The 25,631-nt window shown below is 35.2% G+C and overlaps 1 protein-coding gene across 1 annotated transcript in view; it reads right to left on the bottom strand.

Annotated features, from left to right (window-relative positions):
* Positions 1 to 25,631, bottom strand: part of TNNI3K (TNNI3 interacting kinase) — a 290,825-nt gene that overhangs the window by 237,985 nt on the left and 27,209 nt on the right. The window contains exon 5 of the mRNA XM_032602669.1: positions 20,613 to 20,723. Coding sequence (XP_032458560.1) covers positions 20,613 to 20,723 — 111 coding nt within the window. The remainder of the gene's footprint in view (positions 1 to 20,612; positions 20,724 to 25,631) is intronic.

Raw genomic sequence — 25,631 nt, 5'->3', positions numbered from 1 at the left:
AAGTGGGTTTTATTCCAGGAATGCAAGGATTCTTCAATATACACAAATCTATCAATGTGATAAACCATATTAACAAATTGAAGGAGAAAAACCATATGATCATCTCAATAGATGCAGAGAAAGCTTTCGACAAAATTCAACACCCATTCATGATAAAAACCCTGCAGAAAGTAGGCATAGAGGGAACTTTCCTCAACATAATAAAGGTCATATATGACAAGCCCACAGCAAACATCGTCCTCAATGGTGAAAAACTGAAAGCATTTCCACTAAGATCAGGAACAAGACAAGGTTGCCCACTCTCACCACTCTTATTCAACACAGTTTTGGAAGTTTTAGCCACAGCAATCAGAGAACAAAAGGAAATAAAAGGAATCCAAATTGGAAAAGAAGAAGTAAAGCTGTCACTGTTTGCAGATGACATGATACTATACATAGAGAATCCTAAAGATGCTACCAGAAAACTACTAGAGCTAATCAATGAATTTGGTAAAGTAGCAGGATACAAAATTAATGCACAGAAATCTCTGGCATTCCTATATACTAATGATGAAAAATCTGAAAGTGAAATCAAGAAAGCACTCCCATTTACCATTGCAACAAAAAGAATAAAATATCTAGGAATAAACCTATCTAAGGAGACAAAAGACCTGTATGCAGAAAATTATAAGACACTGATGAAAGAAATTAAAGATGATACAAATAGATGGAGAGATATACCATGTTCTTGGACTGGAAGAATCAACATTGTGAAAATGACTCTACTACCCAAAGCAATCTACAGATTCAATGCAATCCCTATCAAACTACCACTGGCAATTTTCACAGAACTAGAACAAAAAATTTCGCAATTTGTATGGAAACACAAAAGACCCCGAATAGCCAAAGCAATCTTGAGAACGAAAAAAGGAGCTGGAGGAATCAGGCTCCCTGACTTCAGACTATACTACAAAGCTACAGTAATCAAGACAGTATGGTACTGGCACAAAAACAGAAAGATAGATCAATGGAACAGGATAGAAAGCCCAGAGATAAACCCACGCACATATGGACACCTTATCTTTGATAAAGGTGGCAGGAATGTACAGTGGAGAAAGGACAGCCTCTTCAGTAAATGGTGCTGGGAAAACTGGACAGGTACATGTAAAAGTATGAGATTAGATCACTCCCTAACACCATACACAAAAATAAGCTCAAAATGGATTAAAGACCTAAATGTAAGGCCAGAAACTATCAAACTCTTAGAGGAAAACATAGGCAGAACACTCTATGACATAAATCACAGCAAGATCCTTTCTGACCCACCTCCTAGAGTAATGGAAATAAAAACAAAAATAAACAAATGGGACCTAATGAAACTTCAAAGCTTTTGCACAGCAAGGGAAACTATAATCAAGACCAAAAGACAACCCTCAGAATGGGAGAAAATATTTGCAAATGAAGCAACTGACAAAGGATTAAATCTCCAAAATTTACAAGCAGCTCATGCAGCTCAATAACAAAAAAACAAACAACCCCATCCAAAAATGGGCAGAAGACCTAAATAGACATTTCTCCAAAGAAGATATACAGAATACCAACAAACACATGAAAGAATGCTCAACATCATTAATCATTAGAGAAATGCAAATAAAAACTACAATGAGATATCATCTCACACCAGTCAGAATGGCCATCATCAAAAAATCTAGAAACAATAAATGCTGGAGAGGGTGTTGAGAAAAGGGAACACTCTTGCACTGCTGGTGGGAATGTGAATTGGTTCAGCCACTATGGAGAACAGTATGGAGGTTCCTTAAAAAACTACAAATAGAACTACCACACAACCCAGCAATCCCACTACTGGGCATATACCCTGAGAAAACCAAAATTCAAAAAGAGTCATGTACCAAAATGTTCATTGCAGCTCTATTTACAATAGCCTGGAGATGGAAACAACCTAAGCACCCATCATCGGATGAATGGATAAAGAAGATGTGGCACATATATACAATGGAGTATTACTCAGCCTTAAAAAGAAATGAAATTCAGCTATTTGTAATGAGATGGATAGACCTAGAGTCTGTCATACAGAGTGAAGTAAGTCAGAAAGAAAAAGACAAATACTGTATGCTAACACATATATATGGAATTTAAGGAAAAAAATGTCATGAAGAACCTAGGGGTAAGACAGGAATAAAGACGCAGACCTACTGGAGAACGGACTTGAGGATATGGGGAGGGGGAAGGGTGAGCTTTGACAGGGCGAGAGAGAGTCATGGACATATACACACTAACAAACATAGTAAGGTAGATAGCTAGTGGGAAGCAGCCACGTGGCACAGGGATATTAGCTCGGTGCTTTGTGACAGCCTGGAGGGGTGGGATAGGGAGAGTGGGAGGGAGGGAGATGCAAGAGGGAAGACATATGGGAACATATGTATATGTATAACTGATTCACTTTGTTATAAAGCAGAAACTAACACAACATTGTAAAGCAATTATACCCCAATAAAGATGTTTAAAAAAAAAAAAAAACAGTAACAAACAATGGCAGAGTGCATATTCATTGAAAGAGCACAGGAAACAGTCACAACATTGACCATATATTGGCCCATATAGCAACACTTAATATATTTGAAATACCGGGAAAACTAATGATGAAGTTTCTGACCATGGTGCAAATTAACTTAAAAATTAATAACAAAAGCGTAAATAAAAAATATTGTTTGTAAAGTTGGAAACTTACTTCTTTATTTTGCAGTACGCGGGCCTCTCACCGCTGCGGCCTCTCCCATTGAGGAGCTCAGGCTCCGCACGTGCAGGCTCAGTGACCATGGCTCACGGGCCCAGCCACTCCGTGGCATGTGGGATCCTCCCGGACCAGGGCATGAACCCGTGTCCCCTGCATCAGCAGCCGGACTCCCAACCACTGCACCACCAGGGAAGCCCAGAAACTTACTTCTAACTAATGTGTGGGTCAAAAAGAATTCAGAGTAGAAGTAAGAAAATATTTTGTACTGAATAATAACAAAATATGACATACCAAAACTTGAACAGTATAGTTAAAATAGAATATTGAGACGTATAGCCTTAAAAGTTATTAGAAAAAGGCTAAAAATCAGTGAGTTAAGCTATGCATCCACCTTAAGGAATTAGGAAACAAATAGCAAAAATTAACCCAAATAAATTTGAAGGTAAGATAAGAAAGAAAGGTACGAGCAGAAGTTGGTGAAAAAGAAAACAAACATGTAATAAACAATGACGCCAGAAGTTGATTCTTTGAAAAGACTTATAAAATTGCTAAACTTCTGATAAGAGTGACAAGTAAAAAGAGACACCAAAATAATGAAATGAAATGGAATGAAAAAGAATATACCACTATTGATACTGTAGAAAACTAAAATTACTAAGAGGATATTGTAAGCAATTTTATGTGATGTTTGAATATTTAGATAGAAAGTCTATGATTTTTTCTATTAATTAAGATAATGTGATAATATTCTATGGATAGACAAATTGACCAATCGAACAGAATAAAATCTAGAAGCAGACTCACAGATAGACACAATATAGCACAGAGTTGATATTGTAGATCATCAATAAGGAAAATATAGGCTTGTTAATAAATGTTGAGACAATTGAACATAGAAAAAAATTAAGCTGGACCCATACCTCACACCATCAACTGGAATCAATTTTAGATGGGTAAAACACTTAATATTAAAGACAAACAGCAGAACTTTAAGAAGAAAATAGCTTCATGAAATTAGGTCTGGGGGATTCTTGAACACTTGAACACTATATGCAAGCATTAACCATAAATCAGGAGAAGTCATTTATAGCACATACAACCATAAAGGAGAAAGGAGAGGCAGTTTATAACAGTGGTTAAGGTCAGGGATTGTGAAGTCATACAACCTAGGATAGAACACCATCTACATCACTTACTAGCTATGTGACCTACATAAAGTTAGTTAACCATTCTACATCTCAGTTTCTTAATCTGTAAAACAAGACTAACAATGATGTCTATCCCCTGGATAAAACAAGATAATTTGTATAACGTGCTTAGAACATTTCCTGGCACATAATAACCCCTGTACACATGTATAAATCTATTATTATTATTCATAATACATTGAAAATCATTCCAGTGAATCAATTAAAGTAGACTTACAATTCAATGGAAAAATACAAAAAGGCACTTCACAGAAAGAGTAAACTCCAATAGCCACATACATATAAGAAAGGTTCAATCTCATAAGTAATCAGATAAATGCAAATTAAAACCAAAATGTTGGGCTTCCCTGGTGGCGCAGTGGTTGGGAGTCCGCCTGCCGATGGAGGGGACGTGGGTTCGTGCCCCGGTCTGGGAGGATCCCATATGCCGCGGAGTGGCTGGGCCCGTGAGGCATGGCCGCTGGGCCTGTGCGTCTGGAGCCTGTGCTCCGCAATGGGAGAAACCACAGCGGTGAGAGGCCCGCGTACCGCAAAAAAAAAAAAAAAAAACAAAAAAACAAAATGTAACAGCGTTCCATAGCCACCATTTTGGGGGAACAAACAAGTCTACTATACTCATGTTGGTGACAATGTGAAGCAAGAAAACACTCACATATTCAGTCATCCACTGGGTGGGACTGTAAAATAGTTCAATTCCTTGAACATTCACATACTCTATAACCTAGCAATTCTTAGATTTATATCCTAGGGAAGATCTTTTGATAATACTCCAGGAAACATGTACAAAAATTATCCTACAACCTTGTCTGTAATAGAAAATTATTTAAATCTGTTCAAATATCCATTCAAGATTAAATTGAATAAATAAATTGTGGGAAAATAAATGAATCACAGCTATACAAATTAACATGGATCTTACAAATATAATGTTGAACAAAATAAACTAAGTCACAAAAATTTTATGTGTGTGATTTCATTTACACAATGCTCAAAACATAAAAAATTAAAAACAATATAATTCATGATGTTATACATGTACACATACATATACATAATATCTAGGAAAGCAAGAGAATAGTTATCATAAGTCAAAATAGAGAGAGAGAGCAATTACTTTAGGGAAACAAGATGAAACCAGAAGGTCACATAAAGCTCTTATGAGAAAGCTCTTATAAGTTTATATATATCCTTGTATATGCATGATAATTTCCTCAATAAAAATAAATTTTAGAAAGGATAAAAAATGTATTGCACAGTTGGAAAGCTGTCCAAAGTATTTTTCAAATAAGCAAAAGATGCTTTAGAAGCATTTGGTATGAGTCTATTTTTGAAGAAGATATGTATATATGAAAATATCTTGAAGAATATCCATCAAAATATCAAAAGCAGTTACCTTCGGGTAACAATGACTGGGGAGAGGTAGCCATTAATTGTATAGTCATTTCTGTAAAGTTTTTTTTTAAGAAAATGTATTCACTATAGTAATAAGATAGAAAAAAGCTTTAAATGTAATAAGTAAGCTTAAATAACATTATATATTTCACAAATCCTTGTTTACCTCTTTCCATGTCAATGTATAGCCTTCCACAATGTCATGTTTAATGACTGCAGACTATCCCACTGTGCCATGTACCTTTTTTAATTTAATTTTTATTGAAGTATAGTTGTTTTACAATGTTGTGTTAGTTTCTACTGTACAGCAAAGTGAATCAGCTATACATATACATACATCCCATCTTTTTTGGACTTCCTTCCCATTTAGGTCACCACAGAGCATTAAGTAGAGTTCCCTGAGCTATAAGGTAGGTTCTCATTACCAAGTACCTTTTGATTTAGTCAGTGTTTATTGCTGGGCATTTAGCTTGTTTTACTTACTTATCTTACATGGGCACACTTGCAATTCAATTTCTTATAATTTCCATAAAATAAATTTCTAGAAGTGGATTTGCTGGATCATAACATATGCAAAATTTTAAGGCCAATAATGCAGGAAGTTATCATAATTTGACAGCAGTGTTTCAATGGTAAATTTATTATTCACATATTGGTACTGGGTTTTGTTCAACTACAAATGTTATGTAAGCTCAGAGAGATTCGAAAGGCTTAGTTACCAAAATTAGACACAATAATAATTCCAGCAAGGGCCCAGACTTGATCTCTTGAAAAAAGAAAGAAATGTAGAATGCCAAAATATCTTAAGCAAAGAATGCATCCCATACATCCCTGTCATTCCATAGTTGGTATATTACCTCATATGTGGAAATGCTCAGAAAGTGCTTATTTAGCTGGAAATTCTAAGTTTGCCTGACTCCCAGGAGATTCACAGGGAAAACACAGAAAAGTTAGAAGAACTTAACTTTTTAAGTCCGTATTAGAACAACACATTTCAACCCTTCTTAGCATCATCAGTTTAAAGGTTGTGTATTCACTTTGGCAACCAATTACACTAAAAGATATAAAATCAAACTGGAGAGGGACTAGACATACAGTAATTCTCTAAGTATTACATCAGCGGGGGGGGAAAGTGGATATAAATAATCCAAAGATCTTTATTTATCTTGACATTTCATAAATGGATCACAAGCTATGAGTGTTGAGGCTGTGTGATAGCACAGCACTGTGAGTCAGTAACTGATTTTATGCCAGAGAGCACAATTCTCATGTTAGATTAGAGACAACACTGTTGATTAGAATGGGGATTAGTAAAGTTCAGCCAAGTCATAGAGAGACATGCAGATCTCACAGTGAATGTTCCCTTTTTGTAGAGTAGAATTAAATTTAAATTCTACTACTCTCTTTTGTTAGGGTCAAGCTTCATCATTAGATTAAGTCCAAATTCCTCCTTTATGTTTTAAATAGGTCAAAAGATATACCGAATTGACAGAGAAAAAATTTTAAAGGTAAAACTTGATCATTAGTTTTGTTTGCATAGGCTATATACTTCATTTTATAGAATTTATAAGAGTAATTTGTATGAAGCTATTCAGAAAAGTTGCTTGTGATTTGGTAAGCTACTTTTCTCATAAAAGGTATCATTAGAATCTCTTCTGCATTTATTGAGAGGAGAAATGATTTTGTATAATTTCTAAAATAACACTTAAATAAACATTAACTTAGTCATTCAACAAACATTTATTAAAAATGTGTACTATATGCAAAAGCACAAAACTTGTATCTGTGAGGCTGTAAGGATTTTAACATGCAGTTCCTATGCTCAAGAAAAATATATAATAAAACAATCAAATAAAACCATGTTTATAAAACACACAGTATTAAATGCTACAATAAAGGTATAAAGTGCTGTGCTTGTTAAGAGCATAGAAACACCTCAAGGTAGAGGGATCCAACATTTTCATGAAGGTGTCATTTTAGCTGAACTTTGAGGATGGGTGGGAGGGGCAAACTATAAAGAAACTATGGTGTGATAAAAAGCACAGGGCATATAAATGGGTCATTTAATTTAATTTAGAGCATGGGTTGCAAAATGAAGAATATGAGGACCCATGGCTGAAAAGGTAGGAGAGCTGGGTCATTACTTCTGGGTGTATTTTGGAGTCACCAAGGTTCTTGGTCAGAGGAGTGACTTTATCAAAGTCATGCTTTAGAGAACCTGGTACATTTTTAGTTTTTAGGATGAAGTGAACTATAAAGTATTGGGGGACAGCCTTATAAGTCAGAGTCTACTACAAGAAGTACAGGAGGATGACAGACAGTCCTTTACAGCTCTAGACAAAAGATTTGCATTCATAGCCCTTTGTCTTATTTAATTTGGAATTTCTTCCAAGTTTCCTGGATAGTCAATGCATACCTTTTCAGGAGGGAATTATGAGAATGATTTTTCAACTTCTGTTAGGACCTGTCCAGGTGTGGAGATCTGCAGTAATTATGGGATAGCTTAGCCCAGAGATTAGGAAGTTAGTTAGTAGCTGGCTTCAGGGCACAGAAAAAAGGAAAAGGGCAGCAAGGTTAAAGATGCTACAAGGAGTTACACTTGAATTGCTTCTCAAAGTAACTCTAGAAGGCTTTATGTGCCTTTCTTAATTGATCCATGCTTAACAATAGCTACATCTGTCTGATATTCAGTTGTGCAGGAACATGTGATGAGGCAGAGGTGCTAAGTGCCCTTAAGGGGCATCTCAGAAAAGAGATGCTGTGAGAGAGGGTAGCTGCTAGGACCCGTCATGGGGGTTCTAGCCTCTCACTCTACCTAACCTCAGCAAATTTATAAAGGTTTCTTGGATATCCACCAAAGGGAGTCATCAAGGAGAATAACTCACTCAATGTTCAAAGAAGATAAAATACTTAAAGGACTCTACTCCCTAAATACCATCCCAGAAGGAAGCATTCCTGAGAGAAAGTTACTTGGCACCCACAATCTACTTTACTGTTATCTATTTACTGTTGGATTTGAAGGTCAGGTAGAAAATATTGGTCTTCCAATGTATTCCTAATTGAGGGGAAGAAGAGTAATACTTTTTTGCCCTCCTGAGACATAGGAAGCTTGGAGGCTCTGAAACTTTGGGGATGTGACTTGAGCAAGCTATAGAAATCTTGATTCAAAACTCAGTTTTCAAATACCGTAGGGAGTATGGCATGGGAAAAGAAAGTTAAGTGCAGATGCATCAAAATATATAGCTGTTTCTTATATACCTAACAAGGAAATTATTTCTGTAGCTGATAATTGTATAATTTATATATGAATTATATATGATATATAAAGATCATTATATCTATATTTACATCTATCTATCTATCTATCTATCTTCTTTTAATGTATGAAGGACCTATTCAGTGCATAGAATGGAATCATTTGGAATCAATTCAGTGCATAGAAGCATTGGCATAGAGAGGCAAATTCACAAAAAACACTGTTAACAAAGGGATTTCTAATTCAGATTGATTTGATTAGCAATAATCTTTAAATCTAATTTCTCAGGTAATGTTTCTTTCATCATTTTCTAGGGTAGCAAGCTGATGAACATCTCATTTACATCTTTATTAGCCTATAAAGTTTTCCTGCTTTTGCTTTTTTTTACCTTACCCCGAAAGCAATACTTAATGTTTGATAATAGCTTATAGAATCTATGGCAAAGACTTAGGTGCGAAAAAGAAAAGTGACACTTAGCTAGCATACACTTACATCATTATTACAATTAATACATACTTAAAGCATTGTTTCTGAGACCATAAAATTACTGATTATGATGCATGATCTATGATTTTGTCTCAATTTCCAGACCAAAAGCCTAGACAGTAGGAGACTGCCTCCTTGCCTTTAATAAACAGTATTCTGTAACACAGGGCACCTTCAGTAACTGGAGCATAGAGTTTCTGGCTTCGACTTCTGAGAAAACCACTTTTGAATGCCACAGAAGATATAGTGTTCCTAAATCAAGTCTCAGTTATTTAAGACTGTGTGTTTAGTTTCAGACTTAACGAATTTGACATGAAGCTTTCTCAGACTTTGCCATCATGGAACTGCAAATGACTATTCAGACCAAGTTTAAAGTTAATACCAATGAATAGTGATAAGAATACCTATCCATCATTAATGGATAGAGTAATATTTAAGCAATAATTTATAATGATGTGCATTGACTGGTATAGTTGGTCCTTGCCTATGCTTTTTGTACCTGAATTGTGGTAGCCCATTATGTTCATATAGGATTTGTTCCTCTGTCTGCAAAATTTGGGAGAAATCAGAGATAAGTTAACAGTGCTGCATACTGTGAAATCACAGAGTTACATACCAGAATCTCGGAGAAAGAAATACAGACAGACGGACCCAGTGAGAGAAAGTTTCTAAACTTTTTTACAAATCCAGCATTGATTCCAAAGCCCAACAAAGATCATTGCAATGGACTGAATGGGTCCTGAACTCTGTCAAATTCATATGTTGAAGCCCTAAACCCCAATACCTCAGAATGTAATTGTATTCTGAGATAAGATCTTTAAAGACATAATTAAGTTACGGTGGTCCCTAATCCAATACAACTGGTATCCTTATAAGAAGAGGAGATTAGGACAGAGAGAGAGAGACACCAGACATCTGTACACCAATACAACCATGTGAACACGCAGCAAGAAGGCCATCTGCAAGCCAAGGAGAGAAGCTTCAGAAGAAGCAAAACCTGCCTACACCTTGATCTTGAACTTTTAGCTTCCAAACTGTGAGAAAATAAATTGTTATTTAAGTCATCTAGTCTGTGGTATTTTGTTATGGAAGACCTAGCAAACTAATATAATAACACAAAAAAGAAAACCATAGACTAACTTCACTTATGAAATATTAGCAAAACAAGTTTAGTAGCAAGCTAAGAGAATAATGTGCCTTGACCAATTGTATCACTCTAGGAGTACAAAATCATTCAATGGAAGAATGACAATTGTTCTGGAAGCATCAGTCAATGCAATTAGGAAAGAGAAAAACAAGATTTTAATTATTAGAAGGAAGCAATATTATTACCACATCTAGGAGATATAATTGTCAACCAGGAATATACAAAAGACTCACCTAAGATATCTACTCGAAACAATAAATCAGTAAGTTCAATGGTTATAAAATTAAAAATCAATAATCAATAAAGTTTCCTATATATAAACTATAACAAATTAAAAAAATACAGTGGGGCTTCCCTGGTGGTGCAGTGGTTGAGAGTCCGCCTGCCGATGCAGGGGACACGGGTTCGTGCCCCGGTAAGGGAAGATCCCACATGCTGCGGAGCAGCTGAGCCCGTGAGCCATGGCCCCTGAGCCTCTGCATCTGGAGCCTGTGCTCCGCAATGGGAGAGGCCACAACAGTGAAAGGCCCGCATACCGCAAACAAACAAACAAAAAAAACAATGTCATTTGCATTAGCAGCTAAAAGATAAAATCCCTAGGAATAAATTTTAACAAACTCACAAGGGAAATATTCTGCAGAAACTTAAATAAATGGAAAGAAACATATTGCTCTTGAATAGGAAGACCCAATATTATGGGATTATTAATTTTTCCTAAATTAATATATAAATTAGGATTTAACCTAGTTAGGATACCATCACATTTTTTCCTTAGGAAAAAAAAGCAAATAACAATAAAATCAGAAACAAAATAGAACAAAAAAAAAAATGATAGCCTACTTTGTTAGCAATTATGTTCTAGGCAGTGCCTAAGACTTAACATATATTAAGTCACTTAATACACACACACACACACACACACACACACACACACACACACACACACGGCCAACATGGTGGGTAATAATATAATCTCCTTTCTAAAATTAGAAAACTGAGACCCAGAAAGGATAAATGACTTTCCCAATGGCATACAGCTAGTAAGTGGCAGATATTTTCTGAGATTCAAATGTAGAGAGTCTGGATTTGGAGTCCATGCTTTTTACTATTGTAATCTACTGCCTCTAAAGTTCATACAAAAATTTAAAATGTAAGAATAGTCAGGAAATTCTGAAAAAAAAGAAGTGCCAGGGGAAGGTACCTGCACTTTTAGATATTAAAACATAACCTAAATGTATACTAACTAATAAAAGAGTTGTGTTTGCTATTAGCATTGGAATACACAGATAGACCCAAATAGAAGACAAAGGGGAAAATAAGGAGTATTCAATACATATTGTTTGACTACCTGAATAACCTTTTGGGGAGAAAAATAAAAACTGAATTCCTATTTCATTCCTTATACTAAAAGACATTCCTGATAGAATCTACATGTAGGGGGGAAAACAAAATTAAAAGTACTTGAGGTAAATATTTGTGATTTCCTTTTTACACAATCTTTAAGAACCAAGTATTTCTAAGCAGAGGCCACAAAGCAAAAAATTAAAAATCTAGTCACATAAATTTGAAAGCATATATAAAAAAATGCTTAAAGAGGAAACTAATAAAATAGTATGCAACAGATATGACAAAGCTTAAATCCTCAACGTACAAGGGTATCTTCCAAGTCAGTAAGAAAAAAAAGTTAATACAAAAATAGGCAGCCTATAGGATAAGGAATTCAAAGAATCAACAGTGTATCAATTAAAAAAACCTCAATCCCTTATACTTAACAAGATTTTATTATTTATATAATTGGGAAAGATAATAGATATTGCTATTTTATGCAAAGGAAAGCAGGTATTCATACTGTAAAAGGTAAATAAATCCACTTTTTGAAAGGCTTTTTGGAAATAATTATCAAAATATAAAATTCACATACCCCTTTGCCCAGCTACAAATATACACATAAATAATCATGGATGTTAAAAAATAAGTCCATTACACCCCTCCTACCACAACAGCGTTCACAAGTTAATGGCATTTCCAGGGTTCAACTATGTTGTAGCATGTATCAGTACTTCATTCCTTTTTATTGATGAATAAAATTCCATAGGATGGATATATCAAATTTTATTTATTCACTCATCAGCTGATATACATTTGTTTCTACTCTTTGATTATCATGAATAATAATGGTATGAACGTTCATGTACAAGTTTTCGTGTGTCTTGGGTATATACCTAAAGTGGAATTACTGGGTTCTATAGTAATTCTATGTTTTACTTCTTCAGGAACTGCCACACTGTTCCAAAGCAGCTGTACCATTTTATCTTCCCATCAATAATGTATGTGTGTTCCAATTTCTCCATATCCTTACCAATTCTTGATATGATTTATTTTATTATATTCATCTTACTGGATATGATGTGGTATATCACTGTGGTTTTGACTTGCTTTTCCCTAATGACTAATGATGGACATCATTTCATGTGCTTCTTGGCCATTTGTATACCTTCTTTGGAGAAATGTCAGTTCAAATCCTGAGCCTATGTTTTAACTGGGTTATTTATAATTATTGTGTTGTATCTCCATTATATTTTAAACTTTCATTTATATTAAATGCCGCTCCTATAAGATTTTACATCTCAGAAAGGAAAAGAGAGGTTAATATGCATAGAGTGCCTACTATGTGTCATAGTACGAGGTACATGTTACACATAGTGAGTAGTCATTATCCTGAGCTCTAGAAGAAGCCCTGAATGATGCTTCAAAAGTTATTAAAATAATTTGAATTGGGGTCAGCCAAAAGCAAAATTGTAAAACAAATGAAGGTGGTACCTCTTACTAATTATTCATTCATATTTTCAAGCTACCTTTCTCTCAGATATCTTTAAATCTTATTTCTCCTAATACTTTTTAGGGTAGTGTTTCTTAAATTTGAATATGTATATCAATCACCTGGGAATCTTGTTAGAGTGCTGACTTTAGGTAGGTCTGAGATTCTATTTTTTAACTAGTTCCCTGATGATCCTACATTGCTGGTCAGTGGATCATATTTCAATTAGCAAGGTTTTAGTGTATGAACTGATTACTAAGATTTTAACTATAAGAGCTAATCTCAAGGATTAGGAAATTTTGCATTTTTACAGAGATGCCCTAAAATTTATAACTGCTTCAAAATCTAAAGAGTGAGTCTATGGTAGGCAGGGGAATTGATAATCTTGAACAGGGGCCTTATCTAGCATGTAAGAGGTGGTACACCCATTCAGGAAGAGGCCCTACTTGGCCACTTTCTCTAATGGAGGTGTTCCTAGCCTGACAACTTGAACACATGTTGTGACTACATAATGCAGGTTTAGAACCTGAAGGTTTAGTTGAAATTTTTCTTCCAGCATCAATTTATAATGAAAATAGAGGAGTAGTTGAAAAGAACTCCAGTTACACTACTGGTTGAACTGTATACATTTTGCTGTTTTGCTAAATAAAGGCATTTATAATTATAACATGATTCTGATATAAATCAACCCTGTTGAAATAAATAAACCTGGAAAATGTTATGCTAAATAAAAGAAGTCAATCACAAAAGATCACATATTTTATGATTCCATTTATATGAAATGTCTAGAATAGCCAAAACTATAGAGATGGACAGTATGCTAGTGGTTGTCTAGGTCTAAGCAGTGAAAGTGAAGGGTAGATGGGACTGATGGCTATTGGATATTACATTTCCTTTTGGGTGATAAAAATGTTCTAAAATTATAGTGATGATTATACAATTCTGTGAATTTGCTAAAAAAACCATTGAATTGTACATTTAAATGGGTGACCTACGTGGCATGTAAATTTTATCTCAACAAAGCTGTTTTAAAATGTAATGCAGAAATATCAGAGATAAGGAATAGAGCTTAGAAGAATGGGTTTCATATAAAGAGGCACCAGAATACCTTGATGTGCTTAGTCTTTGAGACAATTCAGAGCTGAGAATAGAGCACATTTCCCCGACATTTAAATTCTATCTACCATTTCCAAAGCTTAAATTCTGGTCAAGTGGGCTGAGAAGTTGCTGTTTGGATTAAAAGAAGGGCAGTGTAGCATTGTGAGAGCTGGCTCTGACACCACACAGCATGTAAACACCCACTCTTCCAATTATTAGCTCTGTCACCTTGGACAAGTTACATAACTCCTCTCTGCCTCAGTTTTTTCATCTGGGAAATGAGGATTAAAATCTCGAATGAGGATGAAGTCAGTTTTCTGATTCCAGGTGAAGTTCATAAGGGATTATTGCCTAGTCAAAAACTGGAGGCATATCTGATACTTTTAAGCTATAAAACTCATGAGTACATTATCTCTTTAAAAGGGAGAGAGAGAGAGAGGAAGAGAGAGAGAGAGAGAGAGAGAGAGAGAGAGAGAAACCACATTTTATAATTCCAAGAATTCACTTGTTTGTGCCTTTGGAAAGAAAGCTCAAGCCATTTTAAAAGAAATAACAGGGTCAGAAGCTTCTTGGTATACAAAACTCTCTCCTGAAACATTCAGATGATTTAGTTAAGAATGAACTGGAACAACATCAACAACATTTCCTTGAAATCAGATAAATTCCAAAAGAACTGGGAAGCATTTGTGAAGCAGTGCTTGAGTAAGTGCTTACAATCCAAAAATGGGATGAAGTAGGATAGAATAAATTCAACTATGAAAATAATATTATCACCTGCACAAAGTATATATGAAACTATGCCTTTCTGTGAAAAAGAAAACACTCCATAGTCCCTATACATTATATATTGCATCATCCCAGACATGCTTTTCTCTTTGTTATTCAGTTGCCTAAAGCTACACATAATTGATTTGTCTCCTGATAACTGCAGAAACGACTGCATGAAACACCAAAGTGTAACAGCTTTTAAAAGAGATACTCGAGACTAAGTATGAAGTGGGGTGTATACACTTGGGGTGTATGTATGTGTGTGCATGTGAGGGTATGTGTGTGTATTGAATGCTCACATACATGCATTATATCTCCATGGGTTCTTATGCCCATTTACTAAGGGCCATATACAGTTATACTTGAATCAATTAATACTGCTTTAATCGTACATGTAGCAATATCTGGGCCTTAGATAGTAACATATTCAGTTTCTGTTTCATTTTCTCAATACTTGTTTAGTGTCTTATGGCTGCAAGCCCTGTTTCAGCAATACATACAAGAGTCATAAGGGAGTAATTGTTTTTTTTATTTACAAAACTACAGATGTGAAGTCATATAACCAGGTTTGAGTCCTATCCATCTCATTTATTTATTATCTGCATGGTCCTGTGGAAGTCATTTAACTTCTTCAATCCTCAGTTTCCTCACTGGTAAACTGAGTCTAAAGGTAACTATCTCACAGGTGAACCAAATGACAAATGTATGTGAATGATAAAACACTATCACATGTTAGTTAATTGTTCTCATTTTCCATGCTTGAGAGAGTATATGACTCATGTACCCTCCGGACTCAAAGGGGAGAAGAGGGTTTAATGCATGTTCATTGATTGTCGACAGAATCTCCGGCCTTGTATAAAGCAGCACAGGCATATGTATTGATAGATGGATAAATTAGTCAGGGAGAAGTAGTGAGACTCAGGACAACCAATATTTGCTTGCTTTTCAGAGCACAGTAAATCTAAATCTGAGTCTCAAATTGCAGTCAGCATGTCTAGGAGTTTGCAGCACGTGTTCTCCTCTATTATTGAAGAAGACAGCTGCCTAGTCAATGTAAATTTTATTGTAAAATTGTTTAATAGAATTTACAATTATGGGAGGACAAACACACTTGAGACACTAATGGAGGGTCTGAATTTGATATGCGTAGACAAAGAGGCCTGTCAGACTTAGCATCAGTTATTGTTTCACAGAAAAATGTGGGCAATAAAGGAAAGTGACTACTAATGAAAGGAAACTCCCACTGATCCATTGCCACCATTCCTGCTAACCAAGAGTAAAAACTAGGAGTGGAATAAGCATCTAAATTTTTGGTATAGCAAATAAATACTATTATGTATATTTTACCCTATTGCACTCAACATTTCTACACCATATGATACCCAAGATCTTTATCTATTGAAACTCTCTATACCCTTAATTATTGTGAGACTATATTATCCTTGTTTCCCTCATACCACTCTGACCAATCCTTCTTTGTCTCCTCAAAGGCTATTCAGTAATTCCTAAAGTCTCTGTGGATGTTCTCTTAGGCTTAGCCCTTGGCCAAATTTCAGCTACTGTTATGGCTGCAAATATCACATATAATTTCCAAAAACTTTCATTAAGTCCCAACTTCTCCACTGAATACTAGTTGTATATTTTTAAATGATTAACAAACATTTCCACTTGAAAATTTGTACGTGATCAGCAAATCAACGTGTCTGGAGGTAACTGGTTTTTCCTCAGAATTGAATCCTTTACCCAATCCTTTATCTTTGTCTATTTAATCACCATATCATCACTCTGGAATCCACACTAAATACTGAAGTCAGAGAAATCCTCTTCAACACATTATTTATCATGTCTCCAATCATTCTCTTGCTCAAAAAGTCTCAATGGCTCCTCATTTCCTAGTGGAAAAAAATCCTATTGGCTGTAAGTGTCTTTAAGAGTGGGAACTTCTGTGTTTTATTCATCTGTTTATCTACCACACCATATAGTCTTGTGTATTGTACATCATAAACTATAATAGTTGCTTATTGAATTGAGTTAAACTCCTTGGATTTCCATTTTCAGTTTCTTTTTTTTTTTTTTTTTTTTGCGGTATGTGGGCCTCTCACTGTTGTGGCCTCTCCCATTGTGGAGCACAGGCTCTGGACGCACAGGTTCAGCGGCCATGGCTCACGGGCCAGCCGCTCTGTGGCATGTGGGATCTTCCTGGACCGGGGCACGAACGCGTGTCCCCTGCATTGGCAGGCGGACTCTCAACCACTGCGCCATCAGGTAAGCCCTTCAGTTTCTTTAGTCTGGTCCATTCCTAACATCCTACAAGGACCCTTCACAATCTGTTTCATGCTATCATTCTATTCACTGTCCCCTAAATGTATTCGACTCATTTGTCCTCAGTTTTAGACATGATTCCTCTTCTTTTCTATGTCCAGTTCTTACCACTTTTCAAAGTTCAGCCCAATTTCAAACCACCTCTCATAAATCCTTCCCTAAATCTTCTAGTCCGCCTTGATCTCTATTCCCAGTAAAATCCTAACACTTCTAAATTTGTGTTCTTTGCCATTCCTTGCTATGTAATGATCCTATTTCTAATTATTCCTAATATCAAACCCACTCTGATCTTTGACTCTTTCTCTTCTATAGTTATGACTATGTTGATATTTTACTTTTGAATTTCTTATATAAACTTTCTTGTGTATTTATTTTGTGTGTCCAGCTATACTATAAAGTCTTTAGGGGGAAAAACTATGTCTTATTTTCTTGTATCATTCCCATATTCTAGCACAATGTTATGGAAAAAGTAGAGGCTCAAATATATTTGCTAAATGGATGAATGAGTGTGTGTGTGGGGAAATGCATTAAAAGTGGGTATTGCAATTAACAGCTGTGAAGGAAATAATTCAAATTAAAAAAATTCTGTATTTTGAATATGATGCTTTCAGGTTTTTTGGATACCATTTTCCTATATGATCTGTAACTTAATTAGCTCATTAGATAAGAAGAGAATAAAGACTAATGTATATATACCTGCTTTATGCAGTATCCATGATTGACTATAAAAGTCATTAAATGTTATACCAGAGCTAATGAAGGAAGTTGGAGAACCCATGGAGAACCATGAGACAAGAGTAGAGATCTATTTGGAATTATTTTGGTAAAATTTGCCCTAAGGGTGGTAGAATCAATATAATATCTCCTTCCATACTATGATAAAGCAAGAAAACAGTTATTTGAATAGAAGATGAAGAGACCAAGCTTTTAACCACCTTGTTTTTGACCCTGTTATAATTCTATCACTCAAAAATGTGATTAGCTCAGTAATAGACAAAAAAGGATTTTGTTTTGCAAAACATATTCTGAAAAGAAGATGTGGCACATATATACAATAGAATATTACTCAGCCATAAAGAAACAAAATTGAGTTATTTGTAGTGAGGTGGATGGACCTAGAGACTGTCATACAAAGAGAAGTTAGTCACAAAGAGAAGAACAAATACCATATGCTAACACATATATATGGAATCTAAAAAAAAAAAAAAGGTTCTGAAGAACCTAGGGGAAGGACAGGAATAAAGACACAGACACAGAGAACAGAGTTGAGGACACGGGGAGGGGGAAGGGTAAGCTGGGATGAAGTGAGAGAGTGGCATGGACATATATACACTACCAAATGTAAAATAGATAGCTAGTGGGAAGCAGCCACCTAGCACAGGGAGATCAGCTCGGTGCTTTGTGTACACCTAGAGGGATGGGATAGGGAGGGTGGGAGGGAGACACAAGAGGGAGGATATATGGGGATATATGTATACATATAGCTGATTCACTTTGTTATACAGCAGAAACTAACACACCATTGTAAAGCAATTATACTCCAATAAAGATGTTAAAAAAAAAAACCAAACTTCTGTCATTTTCCTGGCATTAAGAGGTTGAATGTGTTAGTCACTGGGACTTAATGTCTACCTCATTAATTCTTCTACCCAGACTTCATATAATTACCTTCCCTTTATCACTAACCTCGGTTTCTTTTTTGGAAACCATTTACATTTAAGTGATTCTAATGGGATTTCCCCTCTCTTAATAAGTAATATAAATTCATTTATATTTATAATAAATATCATAAGAAAGATTTATTTTCTGGGAAATAAGATAATTTATTTTCGGGGAAATATAGTAAGGAGTGGAAATGTCAGCATGAAGGAAACTATTTCGCTCCCACTGAGATATATTAATATTTATTGAATGAAAAGCCCTTCAACTTGACACTGTTAAGAGGGATGACTCACACCTATTTTACAGGTTTTATTTATGATTTTATATGCAGCTCTATTTGTTCACAATTGTGCATGTGTGTGTAAGTAAGGAAAGTACACTTGTAACATGACTAAAAGGGAGAAATAGCTAACTACTTAATAATGAAGACGTAAGACTGCTCATTTATTACACTGTTGAGCTTACATGTGATTACCACAATTAATAGAGTGTGAAAATCATGGAAGTTTGAGTAAAATGACCAAGATTCCAAACATGGCTTTTTTTCTCAATGACTTTGTAATCTGTAAAAACAATTACTGTACAGAGCCTTTGTTTTATATCTACTAAATGGCAGTGACAATAAAAACAATTTCATGAGGATCTGTTCAGTAAATTAAACAAATAATGTAAATTAAAGTGCTCTGCATATATGAAATTAATATTTCAACAATTAAGTTTAAGATAAGAGCCAGAGTCCCTCCTCTGGCCTTTAAAACACTGCAATCTTGTTTGTAACCATCACCTGACTTTGTCTCCATCACTCTGCCTCCAGCCCATATACACTAGTGACTTTGGCTCACTCATTCCCCTCCAATACACTTAGCTATTTTCTGCCCCAGGGCCTTTGCAGATACTACTATATATATTAATGATAGCTTCACTATATAGCTTATTTAAAATGGTGCCCACTTCTTCACTCTGCTTTCATTTTACCTCATTTTATTATTTTTCTTGTAATCACTACTAACATTATATAATATTTTTTCCTTATTGTTTGTTTTTTCCTTATTGTTTCCTTATAGATAGCTAGTGGGAAGTAGCCGCCTAGCACAGGGAGATCAGCTCGGTGCTTTGTGTACACCTAGAGGGATAGACAACACTACAACTAAATTTCAAAAAATTGCCTGTTTTACTTGCTACTGTCACCTCAGTAACTAGAACAGTATCTGGCACACAACAGATGCTTAATAAATCAAATAATGCACACATGAATGAATTAATGAATAATTTTTCATTGAGTCCTTACCATGAATGAAGCAATCTGCAAAGTGCTTTATACCGATTATCTAATTTAATCATTACAATAGGCTTATCACTATTTCTATTTTATAAATGAGGAAAACAGAGGTGTCTGAAGGTACAGTAACTTGCTTGAGGTAAATATAGCAAGTGGTGGAAACAGTTGCCTGACTCCAATACCTATGCTTTTAATCACTGCTATATAGCCTCTGTATATCCAGCCATCTTTATATTAATTGATGTTTGATTACACTGTTACAAAATAGCCTGAATTTACTATCAAAAGAATATTTATATAGCTTAATTTGAACCCCAAAAGAAATGTGTGTGTGTTCATTAGTTAAAATTAAACCAACTCCTAGAATCTCAAAAGCCACCATTTGAAAACAAGAATCCAAAGAGGTAGGTTTGTTTTCACAGGTGGCCAAGATATGACTTACCTCCAGGTGACCAGCAATTGTAGCAATATGCAGGGCAGTGAGGCCGCCATACCCAACCTGCTGTATGTCAGCTCCACTGTGAAGCAGAGAAGTGATCAATTCTGCACTATCCTGCAAGGAAACACATCTTTAGTGTTACTTTTCTCTCAATAGCAGCTTTGAACACTGTGCAACAGGATATATTGATTCCCTGACTGTCAGCCAATTTAGGCGCTCAAAGAAAACTTAAGTGTGATTTCTGGCACAAGAGCACATGAGAAAGCAAAGAGCAGCTCTCAGATGGTTGAAATGTAGGAACAGATGACAGGCTGTTCAATTATAATCAATCTTCTACCACTTGACCATGAAAGACAGGACATTTACCTATGGTGAGGCTCTTGCAAACTCAACTCAAACGTACATGTAGGTCACTCCAATAAATGTGCTTTCTCCAGAAACTGCACTATTGAACTGGCTGCAGTGGGCCACTTCATGGTAGTTCAGTACTTGATTTTTCTCTAACACGTATGTGTCATGGGTCCTATACATAATTAACGACATAGTGTCATGGGCTCTATATGTAATTAATCAGTAGTGTCTTTCTTAACTTGACTTATTAAAATGTTTTCGCTCAGTGAAAATGTTTGAAACATTGCTTGAGCATTTAAATTAGAATACTTTATGCAATGACCAAAATAATCCTTCCTTTCTTCACACTATTATTTGCACTGTATTTCTGTCTTTGGAGAGACATGGTGCTTTTTAATAATATTAATAGAAATTAACATTCATTGAATTTTTATTATGTAATTAACCTTTCATACCCATTAACTTATTTAAACCTGGCACATGGAGACTTCAAAAATAGTTGTTGATAAAAAATGAATTAAATATTTCTCTAAGTAATCCTATGAAAAATTACTACTATAAACCTCATTTTATAAGTCAGAACACTCAAAAGAGTAATGTGGAGGGTCACATATTCACAAAACTCCAGATCTGGAAGGGAATGCAAAGAAAGCTCTTCATGTTTAACTCTCTCCCTCAAAGTGAGAATTCAAACCACAACTTCTATAATACTTGGCCCATCAATATCTCAAACACACCCAGTGGCAAGAAAGTCAAGTCTTCATGGGATAGGCATTGCGTTTATGCATATACATAAAATTTCAAATACTGTCAGTTAAGAAAATCCTTCCAGGGCTTCCCTGGTGGCGCAGTGGTTGAGAGTCTGCCTGCCGATGCAGGGGACACGGGTTCGTGCCCCAGTCTGGGAAGATCCCTCATGCCGCGGAGCAGCTGGGCCCGTGAGTCATGGCCGCTAAGCCTGCGCGTCCGGAGCCTGTGCTACGCAACGTGAGAGGCCACAGCAGTGAGAGGCCCGCGTACCGCAAAAAAAAAAGAAAATCCTTCCATTAAAAAATGAAGTTTGATTTCTTAATGCTGTCACACATAAGTGAAGGTTGAGAAGTTATAAAAATTGAAAAACTTTAGCAAAGAACTTCATATAAAAAAATTAATGTTATAGTTTCCAAATCTTCCACTCTACACTTGCTCTAGCAAGAAAGTTAAAGATTTCATCTTCCTTTACTCTTCCATTGCCTCCCTCTGCTCAGTTTACAGACTTAACGTTTTCTCCATTCTAAAAAAAACAACCAACCAAACAAAAAAAACCCAGCATTTTTCCCACTGAGGTAAGCTAATTTTATCTATATCCTTTCTGTCTCCAAAAATTGACTGATTTAGGAACTTAGTCCTAAGCTATTTTCTCATTCTAATTGCCACCTTTGGTAATTCTTATACAATCTGATAACTTCATTTTTGGTCCTGACTTCTCTGTTAAGTCTAAATTCCATATATCCTGCCTACCAATGGCATCTCAAATTAAAAATTCAAAAGCGCTGTTGTGAATACCATTCATAATTTCCCAAGTGTGACCTATCATCTAGCATTCCTTATTCACATTAATGGTACTTTCTTATTCCAACTGACCTTGAGTCACTTCAACTCAATCAGTTTCAGAATTCTGCTGGTTTTGACTCACTAGTACCCCTCACATTTCTTCTCCTTATTTCCAACATCACCCTCCATAGCCTCCTGACTGGTCTCCTTGACTAAGCCTTTTTTCATTGCAGTCCATCATCTACACTATTAGCAGATAAATTTTCTTACACACAGTTTTGACCACATCATTCTCCTTTTCAATAAACCTTTCATACACTCAACAAATACTTCTTGAATATATAAATATGCTCACAACATATGTGTTGAAACAATGTTTGAGCAGTGGGAACACTGAGGTGAGAGAGATAGTTAAATCCCTGCTTTCATGGAGCTTATATTTTTACTGATAAACAAATAAAAAAATATTATATACAGTGTCATAAAGTACCAATGGCTATAAGAGGAAAGAGGCAAATGATAAAATGACTACTTTAAATTGAGTAGTCAGGGAAAGCTTCACTGAGGAGGTAAACTTTGAGATAAATGGTAAATTCCAAAAAGGGGAAATCTAAGTCACAATTTCGAGGATGGCCATTAAATGACAGGGAATAGCTAGTGCAACAGTCCTAAGATGGAAGTAAGCTTAGTGTGTTTCAGGCCAGCGTTGAGTATAAGGTTAAGAAATAAAAGAAGGAAAAAGTATTGCACAAGATAAGGTCAAAGACATCTGATCTTGTAGGACTTTGCAGGCCACTGTATTGGGTATTCAAATTTTTTCCAAGAGCAATAAATAGCAGTAGAATGACATGACACAGAGATAGGGAAGAACAGGAAAAGGTAGTTTCTGAGGCGGAAATAAAATGTTTTGTTTTTCACATGTTAAATTTCGTATACTTACGATGCAGGGTTAAGATTGTGGGTACTAGAATTAGCCTCCCTAGTTAGAATACCAGCTCTGCTAATGACTATGTAATCTAAGGCAAGTTACATTATACATTTACACTAATTTCCTTGGTTATAAAAAAAGGGGACAATAACTGTATCCACCTGATTTGATGCACATATAAACTGTATATCCACAATTGATGTGATAATGCATATACACTGAAGCACTTAAATGGTACCTGGCAAAACAGTACTAAATAAATTCATTACCATTAGACATGGAAGTCTCAGACTCAGTATAGGTTCCAAAAAAGATATCGATTTGACTCCATCATCTAGCTCCTCTTTCTCCTTTCATTTTACTTCCTCCCCACACTTCACTTCTGCTTCACTAGTTACTCATGGAAATAATCAAAAGAATAAAACATAAAAAAGCTCTGAACCAGTACTGGAAATTAAGAAACGTCTACTAGTTCTGCCTCCTCCAAAAAAAAAAACAATTCACAGAAATTCACTCCCACCTCACCAATAACCTTTAATTTTGAATGGGGAGGGCTAAAGACATGAATAGTCTAGATAAACGGGAAAGCCATCACCTTAAAACATTTTTCCTTGCCGATGGACAGGCATTTAAATGCAGGGAGGTGAAGATGGTATTTTTAAGCATAAAATCATTTTTTAATAGAGGGAAGTATGAGCAAATAAAAGTATTAGAAAAACACAATATTATAAGATAAATGACAAATTGGAGAAATACACACAACATATAAAACTGACAAGTGGTTTGTATATTTAATATATGAAGAACTCATACAAATCATTAAAAAGATGGATATTCTTTAATTCAACAAATATTTATTAATGAACATCTACCTTATGACAAGTACCATATTAGGCTAAATTAAAATAAATTATATGAAAATCATGGAGCATATGAAATATTTATCTATCAGGCAGATTCTTGTAAACACACATTCATCTTTTCCTCAACTGTCTTTGTATTTTATTTAGCTGGAATCTGTGGATTTTAAGAGAAAGCGTGTTGTGATTCCTTCAGAATAGGCAAATAGTGTGGTCAAAAGTTAAAAGTAATAAATTACCCTTTTGTATCTTTGTTGGATTTCTCAAGCTGACCTCTGATTGATCTAAATATATCTTAATATTTATTAAGTACTATAAAAATAGAACTCTAATTTTACCAAGCTATGCTAAAATGTAACAAAACAATCACTGCTAGTTATAAATTATTTACTATGGGTTAAGTACCAAGTAAAATCATCTGTTTCCAACTTCACAATTCACCTATGAGAAAAATATTATAAACCCTATTTTATAGTTGATGACAGTCAGTTTCAAGAATTTAAAGTACTTGCAGAGCCTTAAGTAGTTTGTAAGTGTTGGTGCTAGATACAAACTCAGGTCTGTATGATTCCAAAGTCCATACTTCACTTTTGACTTTCCATAGTGCTTTCACTGGTCTTTCTTTGGTGCCAAGCTCAAGGAAACAGTTGAGAGGATACCATTTTATTGTATTTTGTTGTATTTAACTGACAAGTCCCAAATATTTCTCCCCTACTCTACAGAAATATTGTTTCCTGATGGAATAATTTTAAAATTCAGCAATCTGGTGCACATCTCCTGGAAAGGAAATTGATAGAAAATAAAAACATCAGGCAAATTTTAAATATTATAAAGCTAATCTCACTTATTACTTGTACTCTGCAATATACTAAAGTATCTGAGGGCAAGTTTTTTAAAAGAAAGACTCTTAAGACTTGCATTAGGAATATTATTCTGGGGAACTGACAGGTTTTCCCTTAGGTTTTTCCCTCTCTAGCCAAATTTACATTATTATTATTCAGTGGGCCACACAGAAGCATTCTAAACTGTGGGGGTAAATAAGCCTCTGTAATGCATTCACATGTACAATACTTATTATTTTTAAACAAAGGAAAATCCTTATGTGGAAAGGTGAAGCTTGGACAAAAAAATCAGTCCAACTATCTCCTTGAAAAATAGAATTGGGGGTACAATAGACCTCTGAAGATTTATGTAAATGGATGAAAATTTTTTGTACTGATACCGACTCCAACTTTGTCCTATGCATAAAACTCTAGTACAGAATCTACTCTCTTGCTTCTTGTTAACTCTGGAGTTGTTACTATAGATAAATCCAGGAAAAGTAGCTATTAGTGTCAGAGAGCTCAGATT

The sequence above is a fragment of the Phocoena sinus genome, chromosome 1 (assembly GCF_008692025.1).
Source record: "Phocoena sinus isolate mPhoSin1 chromosome 1, mPhoSin1.pri, whole genome shotgun sequence".
In the NCBI taxonomy this organism is placed as follows: Eukaryota; Metazoa; Chordata; class Mammalia; order Artiodactyla; family Phocoenidae; genus Phocoena; species Phocoena sinus.
This window is presented reverse-complemented; position numbering and strand designations above follow the sequence as displayed.